At 40.5% G+C, this 18,219-nt stretch overlaps 1 protein-coding gene across 1 annotated transcript in view; it reads right to left on the bottom strand.

The window, feature by feature from the left end:
* The window catches only part of TBL3 (transducin beta like 3), an 825,158-nt gene that overhangs the window by 82,804 nt on the left and 724,135 nt on the right, over positions 1-18,219 (bottom strand). The window contains exon 21 of the mRNA XM_044089118.1: positions 4,826-4,984. Coding sequence (XP_043945053.1) covers positions 4,826-4,984 — 159 coding nt within the window. The remainder of the gene's footprint in view (positions 1-4,825; positions 4,985-18,219) is intronic.

The following is an 18,219-nucleotide window of genomic DNA, read 5'->3' as shown; positions in this document are numbered from 1 at the left end:
AACATATAAACTCAAATAACAAAAGGTTGGAAAATAGAAGATTTAATGAGCTATTCAGATGAACTGATAAAACTGCAAAAATCACAGGTTGAAATGAGAAAAGGGCTGGCTGAGTATGAGGCTTCACAAGAAGAGCCATTTCAAAAAATGGTACATTTAGAAGACAGAGTGCACAGAGAAAACCTGAGATTTTCTGCTGCAGGGAGCAAACTGTATTAATTTTATGAAAGCAGAGATGAGCAATTGGACTGGTGATCCACAGCAGGATTTATTAACTGAAAGGGCACATCGAGTGCATGCTCCAAACATAGCCATGAGAAAGCAGTCACGATCTATATTAGTAAAAATGCAATCATATCAGCAGAAAGAACTGATCCTAACCGTGGCAGGAGGGAAAAGTATTAAAACAGGATACAGCACAGTCTTTGTGGATACTGTGCAGAAGAGAAGCAAATTTATCCCAGCAATACAGGAAATGTTCAGAGGCAAGTGTGAGATTCAAGCTGTTGTATCCAGCTGTCTTCAGAGTATTTTTTCCTGAAGGATCAAAGACATTATTGATGCAGAGCAGGCTAAAGATGAAATAAAAACACTTATCCAACAAACTGTGAGCCAGCAAGCACACAGGGACTCTGCTTCTCATTCTTCTGACTGTAAAGGTCATAGAGACTTTGCCAGTGAAACCTTTTCTAATGTTCCCAAGGAAAATGCTTGAGAGACAGAAAAAAGCAGATGAGTTGACTAGAAAAATCAGAAGTACCTTGGACTTGAACCAGAACCTGGTGTTGGAATATGGAGATGATCAGGAAGACCAGCAATACTGAAATTAGTAAATAAATGGGAGACTATAAAGCATGAATCACATTTATGAAATATGGCTTGGCAAGAAAAAGTGGCTGCAGAAAGACTAGACTTTTCATGACTTTGTTAAACTTGTGGGTGAGACTGTAAAGCATAAATCCCAACATTATGCCATGCATGTTTAAAAGGACACTAAAGGGAAAAAGAAACAACGGCAAGTAAATTGATGTTATTAGTATTTGTATAAAACATTTCATGATATAAACTGCATGCTTTATTGTACAGCAGGTTTTTTTTACTAGTAAGAAATACAGATTTTACAATATAACAAGAGAAGGAAGGCTAGACATAAGCAAGTGTAAGTTAATATGCTGCAATATTAATTGGGCTGATGGAGTGGGAAGGGGTGCAAATATGTACTGATTATATTATATGTGGAATTAAAATGATAATTTCCTTTGTTTTTACAAGGGATGATGTCTAGATTCATGTCCTTGGATTAAGATACAAGCATTTATTTGCAAAGAAATTGGCTTAGAAATAACACAAAAGGAAGAAAGTCATGAACATTCTAAGCTTCTTGCATCTACAAACATATTTTTTTATTAGCAAATGCTCTAAGTGTGAGACAAAGTCAGCAGCTGAAGGCAGTTGGGCAAGGGAATTCTATACATTCTGATCCACTGATTTGAGTGAAATTTACAGATTCCTTCATACATCTATAAAGTTGTTAGCTGTTTTTATCATTGCTGACAATCTTGAGAGTTCTGAGCATTCTTTGCTGAGGGAAATGTAAAATTTAAAGGAAAACTCCAGCTTAGAACTAAAAAAATGTTTTTTTTCATTGTATCTTTGTATCTTTTTCTGAGCTGTTCTAATGCCTCAAAATCACTCCAAGTGGTTCTTTTACAATTTTAATGAGGTTTCACACAAAATGGTGGCCAATAGGGCCTGCCCTGGTAATATGATCTTGTTTTCTTGCTTTCTTTCATTCTTCCCAGAATACACTTCATGTCCTCTTTATACAGGTCATGCTAGACATAAGGAAGTAGTGCTGTTTTCTCATGCCATTAAGACAGAATGATAGGATTGTGAAGCACTGTCATCTAACATACCTTTTGTAACACAGCTGCTTCTAGGTTTCCTTGAGTGCACCTCATTTATTTGCAGACTTTTGTAAAGGGATTCTTTTGTAGTTCTAAAGGAAGTGAAGACCCTCCCTCACACACTCATCCTGAGGTGTGGAAACTCTCACTGCAGTAAATGGTCCTTGCTGTAACACGTATAGCTGACAGCTACTAATACTTTTAAGGAAAAGGACTCCAAAGTGTAAGTGTGTCTATTTCCCAATTCCTTCAGTGGCATTTTTTTCTCATGAATAATGAAGGAATAAAAAGTGCTTTACTAGTTCCAAAATTATCCTGATACACCCCCTCCCATGTTTGTCTAGTCTGTATTTATTTATACTTTACTAACCAGGTAAGTGAAGTGGTCCTGGGACCCTTTTCAGGCACAAAGGCTACAATGACAAAGACAATAAGTAAGAAATGCACATAACAATACAAAGAAAAAATACTAACATAAAAACATTTGACAACAATCGTATTTACAAGCCATAGCAAAAGTATGTCAGTGAATAAGTAAAACATTAAGCATTTACTATTTGTCTTTGTTTGTTGGCTTTCTGGGGTTGGATAGTTATCTCCATAGACATTTTTCACACACAGTCTTTGTATGCCAGACAGAGGTCACCCCTGAGGAGTCTGTATGAGACTGAGTAGAGGGGCAGGGCTTTTAGCCTATCTGTGTAGGGTAGATGTTTGAGGCCTTGGATTCTCCTGGTGAGGAACCTCTGTGGTTTCTCCAGCTGCTGCATGTGCTTTGTGAGGTACATGCCGAAAGGGGCATTGTACTCAATAATGAGCCTTATAAGGGAAGAATACAGGGATGTTATAACCTCCTTGCCTCTGGATGAGATGCCCTTACTAATGAGGTGGGCCATGTAGAAAGCTTTCTGCACCAGTGGAGGCACTATGATGGTCAAAAGTCAGTTTGCTATCAACCTGTGTGCCCAAGGTGCTCATAACTGATTACATGCTTAGTACTTTGTTAATAATGTAATCATTTGTGGGGATATCAGACTCCCAAAAGAGATGATGATGCATTTTTTGGCATTCAATTTGAGGCCATGTTTCTGGCACCAGTCATTTGTTTGGGTGAGACCCTCTTGGAGGATGTCCACATCACTAGGGGAATTGATGACAGTGCCCAGCTTGCAGTCATTTGCAAATCCGGTTAGCCATAGTCCATTGGTTTTGGCCTGCACCTCAGAAAAGTATATCCCAAACAACAGAGGCCCCAAGACTGATCCCTGGGGTACACCACTCATTACGGGTCTACTGCTTGAGGTGGCTTCCCCTATTTTGACTAGGAGTGTTCCATCAGTGAGCCAGCTCTTTACCCATCTGGTAACATATGGACTGATGCCTAAGAGAGAGAGTTTATCTATCATACCCAAATGAGGAATAGTACTGAAGGCTTTGGCCAGATCAAGGTAGGTGGTGTGCACAGTCTTCCCCTCGTCCATTGCTTTGGTGACTGTCTCAAAGAAGTCAACCAAATTTAACAGACATGACGGAGAGCACATGCATTTGCAGAGCACCGTATTCAGTTTAGTCTCATTCTACCATCAATCAGTTGTCACATTCCTTCATTTTAAACATTTAAAATAACTTAAATATCCTGAAAAACATAGTCACTGTCATGCATTCCTGAAATGGCATAATCTGCTCACCTTATATCGATGGTACATTAATTATATGTATGCTTTAAAGAAGGCACTACCTTGAAATAACTTGGGCAAGCTTATCAACATGGAAAACCTCGCTTTACTACAAGTGCAATCTTTTCAACCCTAAGCACGTCTGTAATGAAATTGGGGGAGGCTGTGTCAGTGCTACAAGTATCTTTAAAGAAAATCATTGCAACGCACTTCATCATGAAGAAGAGAGAACCACCAGTGCCAGGGATAATGAAAGATATGGGCAAGACACCCTATACATACCACAGTAGTAATCAGCACAAGAAAACCTACTACTTCTGTTACACACCAATGCTGGTAGCAATGAATATTGTAAAGAGTTAAAAGAACTTGAAGAGTTCCTTCTGTAGTAACTCCTGTACTGTTGCACTGAAATACAGTTGCCATAACGAAAAAGAACATATGCAATGTATAATGTATACATGCATTTAAAGACCCTGGAGATGGCCTTTAAGAGCATGAAATGTTTGAGATTAAAAATAAGCAGGATCTTTTTTTTTGATGCCTCTGACTGACTTTATAATGCTGACCAACTATAAGTTGAAATGACATGATTACTTCTCTACAAGCATGCCAGTACGAGACTTACTGTCTTCACAGACAAAAGTTGTTCCATTCAGAAAGCAACTAACACATCGTGAACCAAACCAGAACTGAGTTCAGAGATGAAAGAGGCCACACTCCACAATACACAAACCATGACATTACTGTATGGTATACGTGTGCAAACAATGGGCTAGCTTGGATGTAGGACTTTTTCTATATGCACCAAATCAAGTCAAACTAAAACCCTGGCTTTCACCTTGGTTTCCAGTGAGCTTGAATTAGTGTGCTGAAGTCTGTCTGCAGTGACACCACCATGGAATGCAGGATATTTTGAGTTTGAATCCTAAACAAGAGTTTCCTTTTATATTTCTGTGATTCTAACAATGCCTAATGGCTTTGTAATACATAGTGAAGTCAATGCATATAAACAGAGCTCTAAGTAAATTCAAAATACCAGCAAAGTCTGAAAACTGCAGTAATGTCATAAAGAAGTCAACTAGCAAGAGTTGCGCAAAAAAATGCTTTCTCTGCCCTACAACAACCATTCTGTAGCTGACGATCTTAAAAAGAAGATAATTTCAAACAATGGTTACCAAAATAATTCTTAGTGGAGAGCTACAATGGTAATGAACTGTATCTTAAAACCTCTGAATGCACCTGTGTATGGAATAAGACCTTCCAAAGCTGCTTTGATTCCACCGAACTTCAAAAGTGTCTCTGGAATTTCATGTTTCAGAAAGACTTCAATAACAGCCTGAGCCTCATGGCAATTTCGTGAGTTTGTATTCCAGACTGAAGAGTACCTTAAAACAGCCTCTGTGGGAGAAGCAAGAAACATTTATACAAAAATGGAAAAACTTAATGAATTTAAACAACTTTTCAGAATGCTTCATCATAAGCATGAAAATGAAGTGCTTACCCCGACTGCCGAGTGTCTAAATTCTCTACCGCTCGGTGCTTACCCCAGACTGCAGAGTGTCTAAATTCTCTACCGTTCGGTGATTACCCCGACTGCTGAGAGTCTAAATTCTCTACCGCTCGGTGTTTACCCCGACTGCTGAGCGTCTAAATTCTCTACCGCTCGGTGCTTACCCCGACTGCTGAGTGACTAAATTCTCTACCACTCGGTGCTTACCCCAACTGCTGAGTCTAAATTCTCTACCGCTCGGTGCTTACCCCGACTGCTGAGTGTCTAAATTCTCTACCGCTTGGTGCTTACCCCGACTGCTGAGTGTCTAAATTCTCTACCGCTCGGTGCTTACCCCGACTGCTGAGTGTCTAAATTCTCTACCGCTCGGTGCTTACCCCGACTGCTGAGTGTCTAAATTCTCTACCGCTCGGAGCTCACTGATGAGCCAGCTGCTTGTCTGAGCTGAACTTCTATAACTGCTCAGCACCAAAATACCTCATACATACATACGTTAAGATGCAGTACTGTGCACAGTACTTTACCAAAATACCTCATACATACATACGTTAAGATACAGTACTGTGCACAGTACTTTACCAAAATACCTCATACATACATACGTTAAGATGCAGTACTGTACACAGTACTTTACCAAAATACCTCACACATACATAAGTTAAGATACAGTACTGTGCACATTACATTACCAAAATACCTCATACATACATACGTTAAGATACAGTACTTTACCAAAATACCTCATACATACATACATACATTAAGATGCAGTACTGTGCACAGTACTTTACCAAAATACCCCATACATACATACGTTAAGATGTAGTACTGTGCCACAGTACATTAACAAAATACCTCATACATACGTTAAGATGCAGTACTGTGCACAGTACTTTACCAAAATACCTCATATGTACATATGTTAAGATGCAGTACTGTGCACAGTACTTTACCAGAATACCTCGTACATACATTAAGATGCAGTACTTGCACAGTACTTTACCGAAATACCTCATACATACATATGTTAAGATGCAGTACTCTTCACAGTCCTTTACCAAAATACCTCATACATACATACATTATGATGCAGAACTGTGCACAGTACTTTACCAAAATACCTCATACATACATATGTTAAGATGCAGTACTGTACACAGTACTTTACCAAAATACCTCACACATACATAAGTTAAGATACAGTACTGTGCACATTACATTACCAAAATACCTCCTATGTTAAGATGCAGTACTGTGCACAGTACTTTACCAAAATACCTCATACATACATACGTTAAGATGCAGTACTGTGCACAGTACTTTACCAAAATATCTCATACATACATACGTTAAGATGCAGCACTTTACCAAAATACCTCATACATACATACGTTAAGATGCAGTACTGTGCACAGTACTTTTCCAAAATACCTCATACATACGTTAAGATACAGTACTGTGCACAGTACTTTACCAAAATACCTCATACATACATACGTTAAGATGCAGTACTGTACACAGTACTTTACCAAAATACCTCACACATACATAAGTTAAGATACAGTACTGTGCACATTACATTACCAAAATACCTCATACATACATACGTTAAGATACCGTACTTTACCAAAATACCTCATACATACATACGTTAAGATGCAGTACTGTGCACAGTACTTTACCAAAATACCCCATACATACATACGTTAAGATGTAGTACTGTGCACAGTACATTAACAAAATACCTCATACATACGTTAAGATGCAGTACTGTGCACAGTACTTTACCAAAATACCTCATACGTACATATGTTAAGATGCAGTACTGTGCACAGTACTTTACCAGAATACCTCGTACATACATTAAGATGCAGTACTGTGCACAGTACTTTACCAAAATACCTCATACATACATATGTTAAGATGCAGTACTGTTCACAGTCCTTTACCAAAATACCTCATACATACATACGTTAAGATGCAGTACTGTACACAGTACTTTACCAAAATACCTCACACATACATAAGTTAAGATACAGTACTGTGCACATTACATTACCAAAATACCTCATATGTTAAGATGCAGTACTGTGCACAGTACTTTACCAAAATACCTCATACATACATACGTTAAGATGCAGTACTGTGCACAGTACTTTACCAAAATATCTCACACATACATACGTTAAGATGCAGTACTTTACCAAAATACCTCATACATACATACGTTAAGATGCAGTACTGTGCACAGTACTTTTCCAAAATACCTCATACATACATACGTTAAGGTGCAGTACTGGGCACAGTAATTACCAAAATACCTCATCCATACATACATTAAGATGCAGTACTATGCACAGTACTTTACCAAAATACCTCATACATACATACATACATTAAGATGCAGTACTGTGCACAGTACTTCACCAAAATATCTCATACATACATACGTTAAGATGCAGTACTGTGCACAGTACTTTACCAAAATACCGCATACATACATAAGTTAAGATACAGTACTGTGCACAGTACTTTACCAAAATACCTCATACATACATACGTTAAGATGCAGTACTGTGCACAGTACTTTACCAAAATACCTCATACATACATACGTTAAGATGCAGTACTGTGCACAGTACTTTACCAAAATACCTCATACATACATACGTTAAGATGCAGTACTGTGCACAGTACTTTACCAAAATACCTCATACATACATACGTTAAGATGCAGTACTGTGCACAGTACTTTACCAAAATACCTCATACATACATACATACGTTAAGATACAGTACTTTACCAAAATACCTTTTACCAAAATACCTCATACATACATACGTTAAGATGCAGTACTGTTCACAGTACTTATGCAGTACTGTGCACAGTACTTTACCAAAATACCTCATACATACATACGTTAAGATACAGTACTTTACCAAAATACCTCATACATACATACGCTAAGATGCAATACTATGCACAGTACTTTACCAAAATACCTCATACATACATAAAGATGCAGTACTGTGCACAGTACTTTACCAAAATACCTCATACATACATACGTTATGATGCAGTACTGTGCACAGTACTTTACCAAAATACCTCATACATACATACGTTAAGATGCAGTACTGTGCACAGTACTTTACCAAACTACCTCATACATACATACATTATGATGCAGTACTGTGCACAGTACTTCACCAAAATACCTCATACATACATACGTTAAGATGCAGTACTGTTCATGGTACTTAACATTAACATTAGTACTGACTCCTGAACAGGAAGCGTTTTACTGAGGTGAAGCAATGTTCGAACTAAAATACTGCACAGTAGCTACATGCATGGGTTTACCTAGGGCTGCACAAATGTTTAACAGCAGAATTAAAACTTCACAACCATGGAAAGGCAAGACCAACAAAAGAAAGACTGCACTGTGAACACAGTCTAAGGAGACCAGCTGCCATGTGCACCTTCCTACATTTATTTCTCATTTTCACCAGTGGATGAGTGTTGGTCTAAATTAAAGTGACCTAATAAATATACATTTGTTTTGCACTTCAGAGATATGCTGCCTCTCATGGTCAAGTCTGGTACATTCACTGTTCCTGCTCTTTTCATCTGAAAATACAATTAATGTCCTGATGCAAGAAGGGAAACTCTGCCCAAGGAAAAACGTACCACCAGTGTCAAGCAAATGGGGAAAAAACACTAGGACTTTCTGGGATGGTAGGATTCTGCTGTCCACACTAGGACTTTCTGGGATGGTATGATTCTGGTGTCCACACTAGGACTTTCTGGGATGGTATGATTCTGGTGTCCACACTAGGACTTTCTGGGATGGTATGATTCTGGTGTCCACACTAGGACTTTCTGGGATGGTATGATTCTGGTGTCCACACTAGGACTTTCTGGGATGATATGATTCTGGTGTCCACACTAGGACTTTCTGGGATGGTATGATTCTGGTGTCCACACTAGGACCTTCTGGGATGGTATGATTCTGGTGTCCACACTAGGACTTTCTAGGATGGTATGATTCTGCTGTCCACACTAAAACTTTATGGGGTGGTCTGGATTCTGCTGTCCACACTACAACTTTCTGGGATGGTATGATTCTGGTGTCCACACTGGGACTTTCTAGGATGGTATGATTCTGGTGTCCACACTAGGACTTTCTAGGATGGTATGATTCTGGTGTCCACACTAGGACCTTCTGGGATGGTATGATTCTGGTGTCCACACTAGGACCTTCTGGGATGGTATGATTCTGGTGTCCACACTAGGACTTTCTGGGATGGTATGATTCTGGTGTCCACACTAGGACTTTCTAGGATGGTATGATTCTGGTGTCCACACTAGGACCTTCTGGGATGGTATGATTCTGCTGTCCACACTAAAACTTCCTGGGGTGGTCTGGATTCTGCTGTCCACACTACAACTTTCTGGGATGGTATGATTCTGGTGTCCACACTAGGACCTTCTGAGATGGTATGATTCTGCTGTCCACACTAAAACTTTCTGGGGTGTTCTGGATTCTGCTGTCCACACTACAACTTTCTGAGATGGTATGATTCTGCTGTCCACACTAAAACTTTTTGGGATGGTATGATTCTGCTGTCCACACTGGGACTTGTATTTTCTCTTGCCCTTCCTTGATCTTAGGACACAAGCATGTAGTGGCATCAGTGTGTGTGTGTGTGTGTGTGTGTGTGTGTGTGTGTGTGTGTGTGTGTGTGTGTGTGTGTGTGTGTGTGTGTGTGTGTGTGTGTGTGTGTGTGTGTGTGTATATCTCCCTACGTACAAAGGCAGAATGATCACAGCTCTTGCTGTACTTCCAATCTCTGCTGGGGTGATCAACAGTGACAGGTCCCCAACTGTCCTCTAGAGGAAAGAAAGCTGGACTCCAGCTGCTGCAGTCTCTGCCTCAGTTAATCCCTGAATGCTGGGATGATAGTCAAAATTTGGTTATCTTTACTGCAAACAGAAGGCAGTGCATGCTACACTAGGGCAGCTTTGAGAAGAGTTATATAAGCACACCCCCCCCCCCACAATGGACAACTGGTGACTTCTGGAAGGATGACTGTTTTTTTTCTATGATTAATCAATAAAAAATAAAATTTTCTACAATAAATTCTAAAATTCTTAGCTCAGCTACTTTTTTCTCCCCTCACCCCTGTTTCTGCCATTGTATATGCCTCCTAGGGAATCATTTATTTAGTTGATGGATAAAAATGTTGAACATCCTTTGGTTGAACGTTCATAGCAATGTGCCAGCTTTTTACTGGGTTTCATTACTTCAGGGAGTTGAGAGTTGGGGTTTCTGGGTTGGGGGATACAGGGGGCTATCAAAAAATGTTTGTAAATTTTTTTTTTTTTTTTTTTGAGGTTTGATGTTTTGGGTTTTGAATCTCTGAACCGTTGATATTTTGAATGTATTAAATTATCTCAAGTGAGGGAAACATGTGATAACATCTTTGTTACTCACTTCAACCCAAAACTACTGAGCAAGCACAAACTAAGAAACAAACAGTAACATACAAGGATATACTGATACAATTTTCATCTTATACTAGACTTCATCTATAGACCATGCAGATGGCGGGATGGGATGCAGGTAACAAACAATCACTGTAGGAGGTTTTCCTTATGGATCAGCTAAAATGATGAGTACACATCTCAATCCTGGACTGGGGCGGGGCTTCTGCAATAAATAACTGTTGGGAAGAATCCCAAGCAGTGAAAATGAAACCTCAGTGGAGGCTTGAGTTAGAAAACAAGCACAGCAGAAGAGCAACAAACATCAAATTCAGTAAAAAAAGTGAAAAAGAAGCCTCGACTGCAGGACTCACAGCCCAAGCAATAATGCTTGGTGATGGCCTGAACTGATGACAAGTGGCCACAGATTAAATGTCCACAATGAACACATTCTTCAGGTATGAAACAGAATCAGCCATGTTCTTAGTGGAGCAGTCTTTGACAACAGCATTTCACACAGGATGATTCACTTGATGGCACAATGCAATACAACTAGCAGTCTGCTTGGAAATTGTGCCCGCAACTCCTGCAAGCCTCTCCTCTCCCTGAGCAAAGGTGACAAACAAATGCTGCTTTTTGCTGAACTCAAGTACAATAGTGAAATAAAACATGAGATGGTGCTGTGAATTTCAAGCCTTTAAAGTAGGATTTTTTTTTCTCTGTCTCTCTCTGATTCTGCATTTGAAAAAAAAAAAAAGCATTTGAACTGATTTACCAAACTCCATGGCAATTTCGGAAGTAAATATGAACTCAAAGGACACCAGATCATATGAAAGACTATGGTTCCTTATAGTTAAGCGTATGAAGCTCCCAAATTCTTTCACAATAGGAAATGGCCACCAATAAAAGTTTTGTCAAAGAAAGACCAGAGCTGTAATACCAGTAGGCTTGAAAAGGGGAGTGGCATGCCTGAGATTCATGAAAATAAGGTTGGATGGGGTCTTCAAAGGTGGGTAAGAAAACGGAAAGAACCGGAAGAAATGTTTAAAAAGTTAATGCTGGGCACTAGTTCTGTTTTCTACAAGGTCACAATATGTAAAGATACCCAAAACATACAATGTAATCCATAAAATAACTGGGTCCCAAATCGCACAGGGGCCCGAGTTAGGTCAAGGCCATCTGCAAACTGTGGAGACATGAAAAGTCTCTTCACACCAAAAATAAAGAACACAGTCTAATTTACAGGATGGGTCTGACAAGTGAAAGGTGGACGCCATCACATCATGTCAACAGTTCTGGCCAGAAAGAATAAGGATCTAAGCTAGCAACCAGACTCTGATGTCTGTTTCCTGTCTTGTCCTGCACTGCCAAGGAATTCATACTTTAAAATTGACCTGTCTCTGCCCCGGTATAGTCAGGATATGTCTCCTTTATTTTACTACATACTTTTATTGAATTTTATAAAGGAAAAGACCAATACACAAACTTGTGAAATGCAAAAGCTGTACCAGTATCCCTAACTACTCACTGTAAACAACCCCTCTACCATGCTATAACCATCATCACGCATCGCTGCCTCCATATCATGCAATCTCTGCCAAGGAACTGCCTACCAGTGTGATTCAGACTGCATCCTACATGAACCTGCAGCACCATTAGGCACCCTATCCAACCAAAGCCTGAGTGGAGGACAGCCACTGTCATCTCTTTACACAAAGGTGGAGCATCCACCGATCCGGGAAATTATAGACCCATCAGCCTAACTAGCCTGATCTGTAAGGCCATGGAATGGATTATCATGGACCTCATTAACAGAGACATTGGGAACCTCCAAACACTCGACTCCACACAGTTTAGCTTTGTTAAAGGGAGGTCATGTCTGTTAAAGCTGGTCCACGTCTTTGAGATACCAAAGTCATGGATAAGGGAAAGACAGTGCACACTGTCTACCTTGACCGGGCCAAAGGCTTCTACACTATTCCCCACTCGGGCATAGTAGATAAACTCTCTCAACTAGGCATCAATGTTACCAGATGGGTAGCAAACTGGCTCACTGATAGAACACACCTAATCAAAATAGGGGAAGCCACCTCAAGCAGTCGACCCGTAACAAGTAGCATACCCCAGGGATCGGTCCTGGGGCCTCTGTTATTTGGGATACACTTCTCTGAGGAGCAGGCCAAAACCAGTAGACTATGGCTGACTAAGTTTGCAGATGACTGCAAGTTGGGCGCAGTCATCAATTCCCCAAGTGATGTGGACGACCTCCAAGAGGGTCTCACCCAAACAAATGATTGGTGCCAGAAACATGGCCTCAAGCTGAATTCCAAAAAATGCATCATCATCCCCTTTGGGGAGAATGCGATCCCCACATATTATCACATTAATAACAATGTCCTAAGTATACAATCACTGGTGAGGGATTTGGGTACCCAGGTTGATAGCAACCTGACTTTTGACAACCATGTTGCTTCTGTTGTACGGAAAAGTTTCTACATGGCCCACCTCATAAGTAAAGGTATCGCATCCAGGGACAAAGAGGTCATAACATACCTGTATTCTTCCCTTATAAGGCCAGTTATTGAGTACAATGCCCCCTTCGGCATTTACCTCGCAAAGCACATGCAGCAGCTGGAAAGACCACAGAGGTTCCTCACCAGGAGAATCCAGGGCCTCAAATATCTACCCTACACAGACAGGCTAAAAGCCCTATCCCTCTACTCAGTTTCATACAGACTCCTCAGTCGTGACCTCTGTTTGGCATATAAAGCAATCTCAAGACACCGCCATGATGGGACTGCTGCATATCCGAAGTCAACCTCCACTCCAGCAACCCGTACTTGCAACCTCAACCTGGTCTGTGATATCAATAGGACTTGGTGGGACAGATTTGTGTCCCAGAGACTCCCCCCATCTGTGGAACAGACTCCATCTCCACGTCAAGCAGAGTACGTCAATATCCCTTTTTAAGCGCAACCTGAATAACTGGATGGGAAACAGAAAATACACTGCTGGGATTTTACCTGTGTCCCTGCTTGGGTGCTGACTTGTCTAAACTTGGGCTAAACTCTTGGCTAGGCTTATAAGGGCCTCAGGAACAATAGTCTAGTAACCTCCTATGATCCTATAAAAGCAAAACCTATCACCACAAAACTTTCTTACTCAATGAAATCATGTTATTTTCTCTGTTTTCTTTGTACAAAGACTATACCTAAAATACCAATAAAGTACTCCCTATACCTAAAATACCAATAAAGTACTCCCTATACCTAAAATACCAATAAAGTACTCCCTATACCTAAAATACCAATAAAGTGCTCCCTATACTTAAAATACCAATAAAGTACTCCCTATACCTAAAATACCAATAAAGTACTCCCTATACCTAAAATACCAATAAAGTGCTCCCTATACCTAAAATACCAATAAAGTGCTCCCTATACTTAAAATACCAATAAAGTACTCCCTATACCTAAAATACCAATAAAGTACTCCCTATACCTAAAATACCAATAAAGTACTCCCTATACCTAAAATACCAATAAAGTGCTCCCTATACCTAAAATACCAATAAAGTACTCCCTATACCTAAAATCCCAATAAAGCACTCCCTTGATTATTAAATTTAATAAGCCAAGACTAGCCCAAACCCTAAATGGATATAGTCACTTAAGGATCAAAGTCTTATGAATTCATTTGTCATAAATGTCTTTTGCCCATAAAAAATACTAGCCAACACAGGAACCCCTTGTGACTCTACAATACTACATTAACATAATGTTCACATTCACCATCAAAGTCTCTTCATCCTCAGAATAAAGACCCTCCCCAGATACTTCCATTTCCGTGCCAGAGTGAAACTACGGTTCTCATTTTCTGCCACTCTCATCAACTGTCTTACCTGTCCCTTCAGTTTATTTTTTTCCACCTTTCCTACTCTTCCTCCTACCATATCAGAGAGGTAAAGTCTCCTAAAAAGATGGTGCTTACATTAACTGAGAGGGACCACCATTTTGTAAAGTATGTTTTGTGATTTGCAAGTGTCATGGATGGGATTCTATAGCTGGCCAAGATGTGTTATGAGATCTTGCTTACTGATATTATATGATGAAGGTCTACAAGGTCACTGTTGTGGTCAGCCAGTCTGGATAAAGATAGATACACCATCAGCATTACTGCTCTGTACTTGTAAGCCAGAATAGGTGCTGGCTTCAGTGATAGCACAGACATCAATGTTTTCCAGAGTTAGAAAGACCTTGAGGGAGGGCATTTCTTTTTTAGACTTGTAGCATTGAGCAGCACTACAGCAGTACCTGCCACTGTGGAATTACAGCGTTGACAACCTGCTTATGCTGACACTGTTGTTCCCACAGGTGTGAATGACTTGTGATGCACCCCCTTAGACTGTATGAAGAAAGTCTTAGCCAGTAGCTGAAAGCCCTGATGAGATAGGTACACAAAATCATTGACAAAACAGGTGGGACTGTTTCCACTTCCCTCTAATCTGAACCCCATTGGGCCTCCTCAAAATGACAGGAACAAGTAAGCCAATTATTAAAGTCAATCACCTTTTACTTATTATATTACTGCATAATCCTTGGTAAAGGCAGGATGCTGCTCAGGGCTAGTTTCTTTACAGCCACAGAGGGCTCCATTATGCCCTTCTTCATACAGTCTAAGGGGCTGCATCACAAGTCATTCACATCTGCGTGAACAACGTTCATGTGATAGTCGTACTTGGGGTGAAAGGACTTGACTGATTTGGTGATGTGGTAGATTCTAGCATCTAAAGGGACAGTAAAGCAGTGAAAAAAGTGCATGAAACACTAACGCAGTACAATATAGCAAAGTAGCTGTGTGACACAATGCGACAGTGAAAACTGATGTAGGACAGTGCAAAACAGTGCACCTCTGTAAAAGGTAGCACAATACAATGCAATACATTCCTGTATAACACACTGCTACTTAACATAGCTCAATGCAGAGAGTACAGTTGTGTACACTTACCATAAATGTAGATGTTCGAGTGCATTCACTGTTGCAGTCATCACATTTGACTAATCTGCTGGCAGGTTGCCCTCAGTTGGCCTGAATATCAAAGTCTTGGGTCCCGCATCGGTTGCGGTCTCCCCTTCCATGACGTCAGATCGTCAGGGGTATAAAACATGCAGCCGATGCCATTTTCTTTAGTTTTACTTGCCTCAGATGTCAGGTGCCCCCCCCAAATGGGGAGCAAAAAAAAAAAAAAAATATATATATATATATATATATATATATATATATATATATATACACACATATATAAATGCAATTATAGCAACATAAACTTTACCTTCATCTAAAAGCAAATACACCGCAAAGGCTGTACAATATAGTGACGGAAAGAGAAGTTTTACAAAAAAAGGGGGATGGCGGGTGGGTAACCCGGACTGCAACAGTGAATACACTCAAACATCTACATTTATGGTAAGTGTACACAACTGTACTATGTTCTTCATGTTTCACTGTTGCAGTCATTACATCTTGGTAGAATCCCAAAGCTATGGATGGGAGGCTGGAGCTAAATAGCATTAAGAGCGGCTATAAGGCCTTGCAGAACTACAGTGGCAAAGCCTGCCCTGGACTTAAAGAGAGGCAAGTGATAATGCTTTGTAAAAGTATGAACAGAGCTCGCTTCTAGAATGTCTTTGGTTGGTACTCCTCTGAGAAAAGCTGCTGAGGTAGATGCAGCCCTGGTGGAATGTGACCCGATTCCCTTGGGCACAGGTTTATCATGATGCAAATAGCAGAAACGAATGCAGTGGCTTATCCACTTTGAAATAGTCTGCTTTGAAATAGCCTTCCCCTCTGATCCTGCAGCAAATGCCACCAGTAGCTGCTCAGACTTTCTTAGAGATTTGGTCCTGTTTTAAGTAGAATCTTAGTTGTCTATGTACGTCCAAGAATGATTTGGATAAAAAGTTGGCAAGTGAATAGTTTGGTTAAGAGCCACACTGGATACCACCTTAGGCATAAAGGAAAGATCGGTCCTGAGGGACACCCTATCCGGGTAAAATGTAATAAAAGGCTCCACAGCCATGAGGGCCTGTAGTTCTGAAACTCTTCTTGCTGAAGTGATTGCCAGAAGGAAAGCTGTTTTCCAAGATAAAAATGTTATATCCGCAGTAGCTGCTGGTTCAAATGGAGGCAGGGTGAGCTTTTCTAACACAAAATTGAGGTCCCATGCAGGAGTTGGTGATCTTCTGGGAGGCCTTAAATTTTTGGCCCCTCTAAGATACTGTTTTAGCAGAGGATGAGAAAAGATGGGAGGCTCTGTGTTGTAATGAGCCGAGATGGCAGAGGCATGGATTTTTATTGATGAAAAAGATAGACCCTTGTCAAGCATCTCAGTCAAGTATTGTAAAATCTGAGGAATATTTGGCTTTGCTGTGTCTGTCCCTTGTGCTTGGTTCCAAGCACAGAATCTCTTCCATTTATCAGCATAAGATTTTCTAGTACTAGGCCTTCTGGCTTCCAAAATGACATCCATCACAGATTTACTGAGAGGTGTTGTTTGAATAATTACATGATCAGCCATGCTGCCAGGTTCAGAGTTTGGAGCTGATTGTGCAGAATTTGATTGCTCTGCTGAGACAGTAGATGAGGTATTTGAGGTAAGTACCAAGGAGGGAGTTGAGACATATTCCTTAGAATTGGGTACCAGTGCTGGCGAGGCTAGTCCGAGGCAATTAAGATCATTTTTGTTTTTTCCTGTCTGACCTTTAGTAAGACCTTGGGAAGAAGAGGCGGAGGAGGAAAGGCGTAGACTGATAGGTTTTTCCAACTGAAGGATAGGGCATTCACTTTCCATGCTTGTCTGTGATAAGTCCTTGTGCAGAATTTGTCCAGTTGATAATTCTGGGGACAGGCAAACAGATCTATGTCCGGACTCCCCCATTTCTCTGTTATCATGCTGAAGACTTGTGGATCCAGTTTCCACTCGTGAGGGTCCATAAGATTTCTGCTTAGGTCGTCTGCCAGAGTATTTTGTTTTCCTGACAGGAATTGAGCTTGAAGATGTACTTGTTAAGTCAAGGCTGTGTCCCACAATACCATGGCTAGTCTGCAATGGGGGTAGGAATGTGTACCCCCCTGCTTGTTTATGTACCACATAACCATGGTGTTGTCCGTCTTTATCAGTAGTTGTCCTGGATGAAGTAAGTCCTTGAAGGCTGTCAGGGCATTCTGAACAGCTAACATCTCTTTCTGGTTGATATGCAGATGCATTTGTTTTGGGCTCCAAATGCCCTGAATGCATCTCCCCACCAGGTGGGCCCCCCAAGCATAGTCGGATGCGTCTGTAGTTAGGGTTTGGGTGGCAGGGGGTAGAGTGAAAGACCGTCCCATGTTCTCGTGACATGTCTCTGCCCATCAAGGAAGCTCCTGTTGTAGGCAGGCAATGAGAGGAATCATTGTTTCCAGACTGTGACAATGTTGACTGCATAAACTTTTGAGATACCACTGCAGTTTCCTCATATGCAGTCTTGCATATGGAATTAGTAGAATGCAGTATGCCATGAACTCCAAAGCCTGCAGAATTTGTCTTGCAGAGAATTGGTAATGCATAAAACCAGCCTTGAAGCGGAGGTATCTTCT

This window comes from Protopterus annectens, chromosome 12.part0, assembly GCF_019279795.1.
Source record: "Protopterus annectens isolate FY-2018-M chromosome 12.part0, PAN1.0, whole genome shotgun sequence".
NCBI classification, from domain to species: Eukaryota; Metazoa; Chordata; order Ceratodontiformes; family Protopteridae; genus Protopterus; species Protopterus annectens.
The sequence above is the reverse complement of the archived record's forward strand: the minus strand, read 5'-3'. Positions and strand labels throughout refer to the sequence as shown.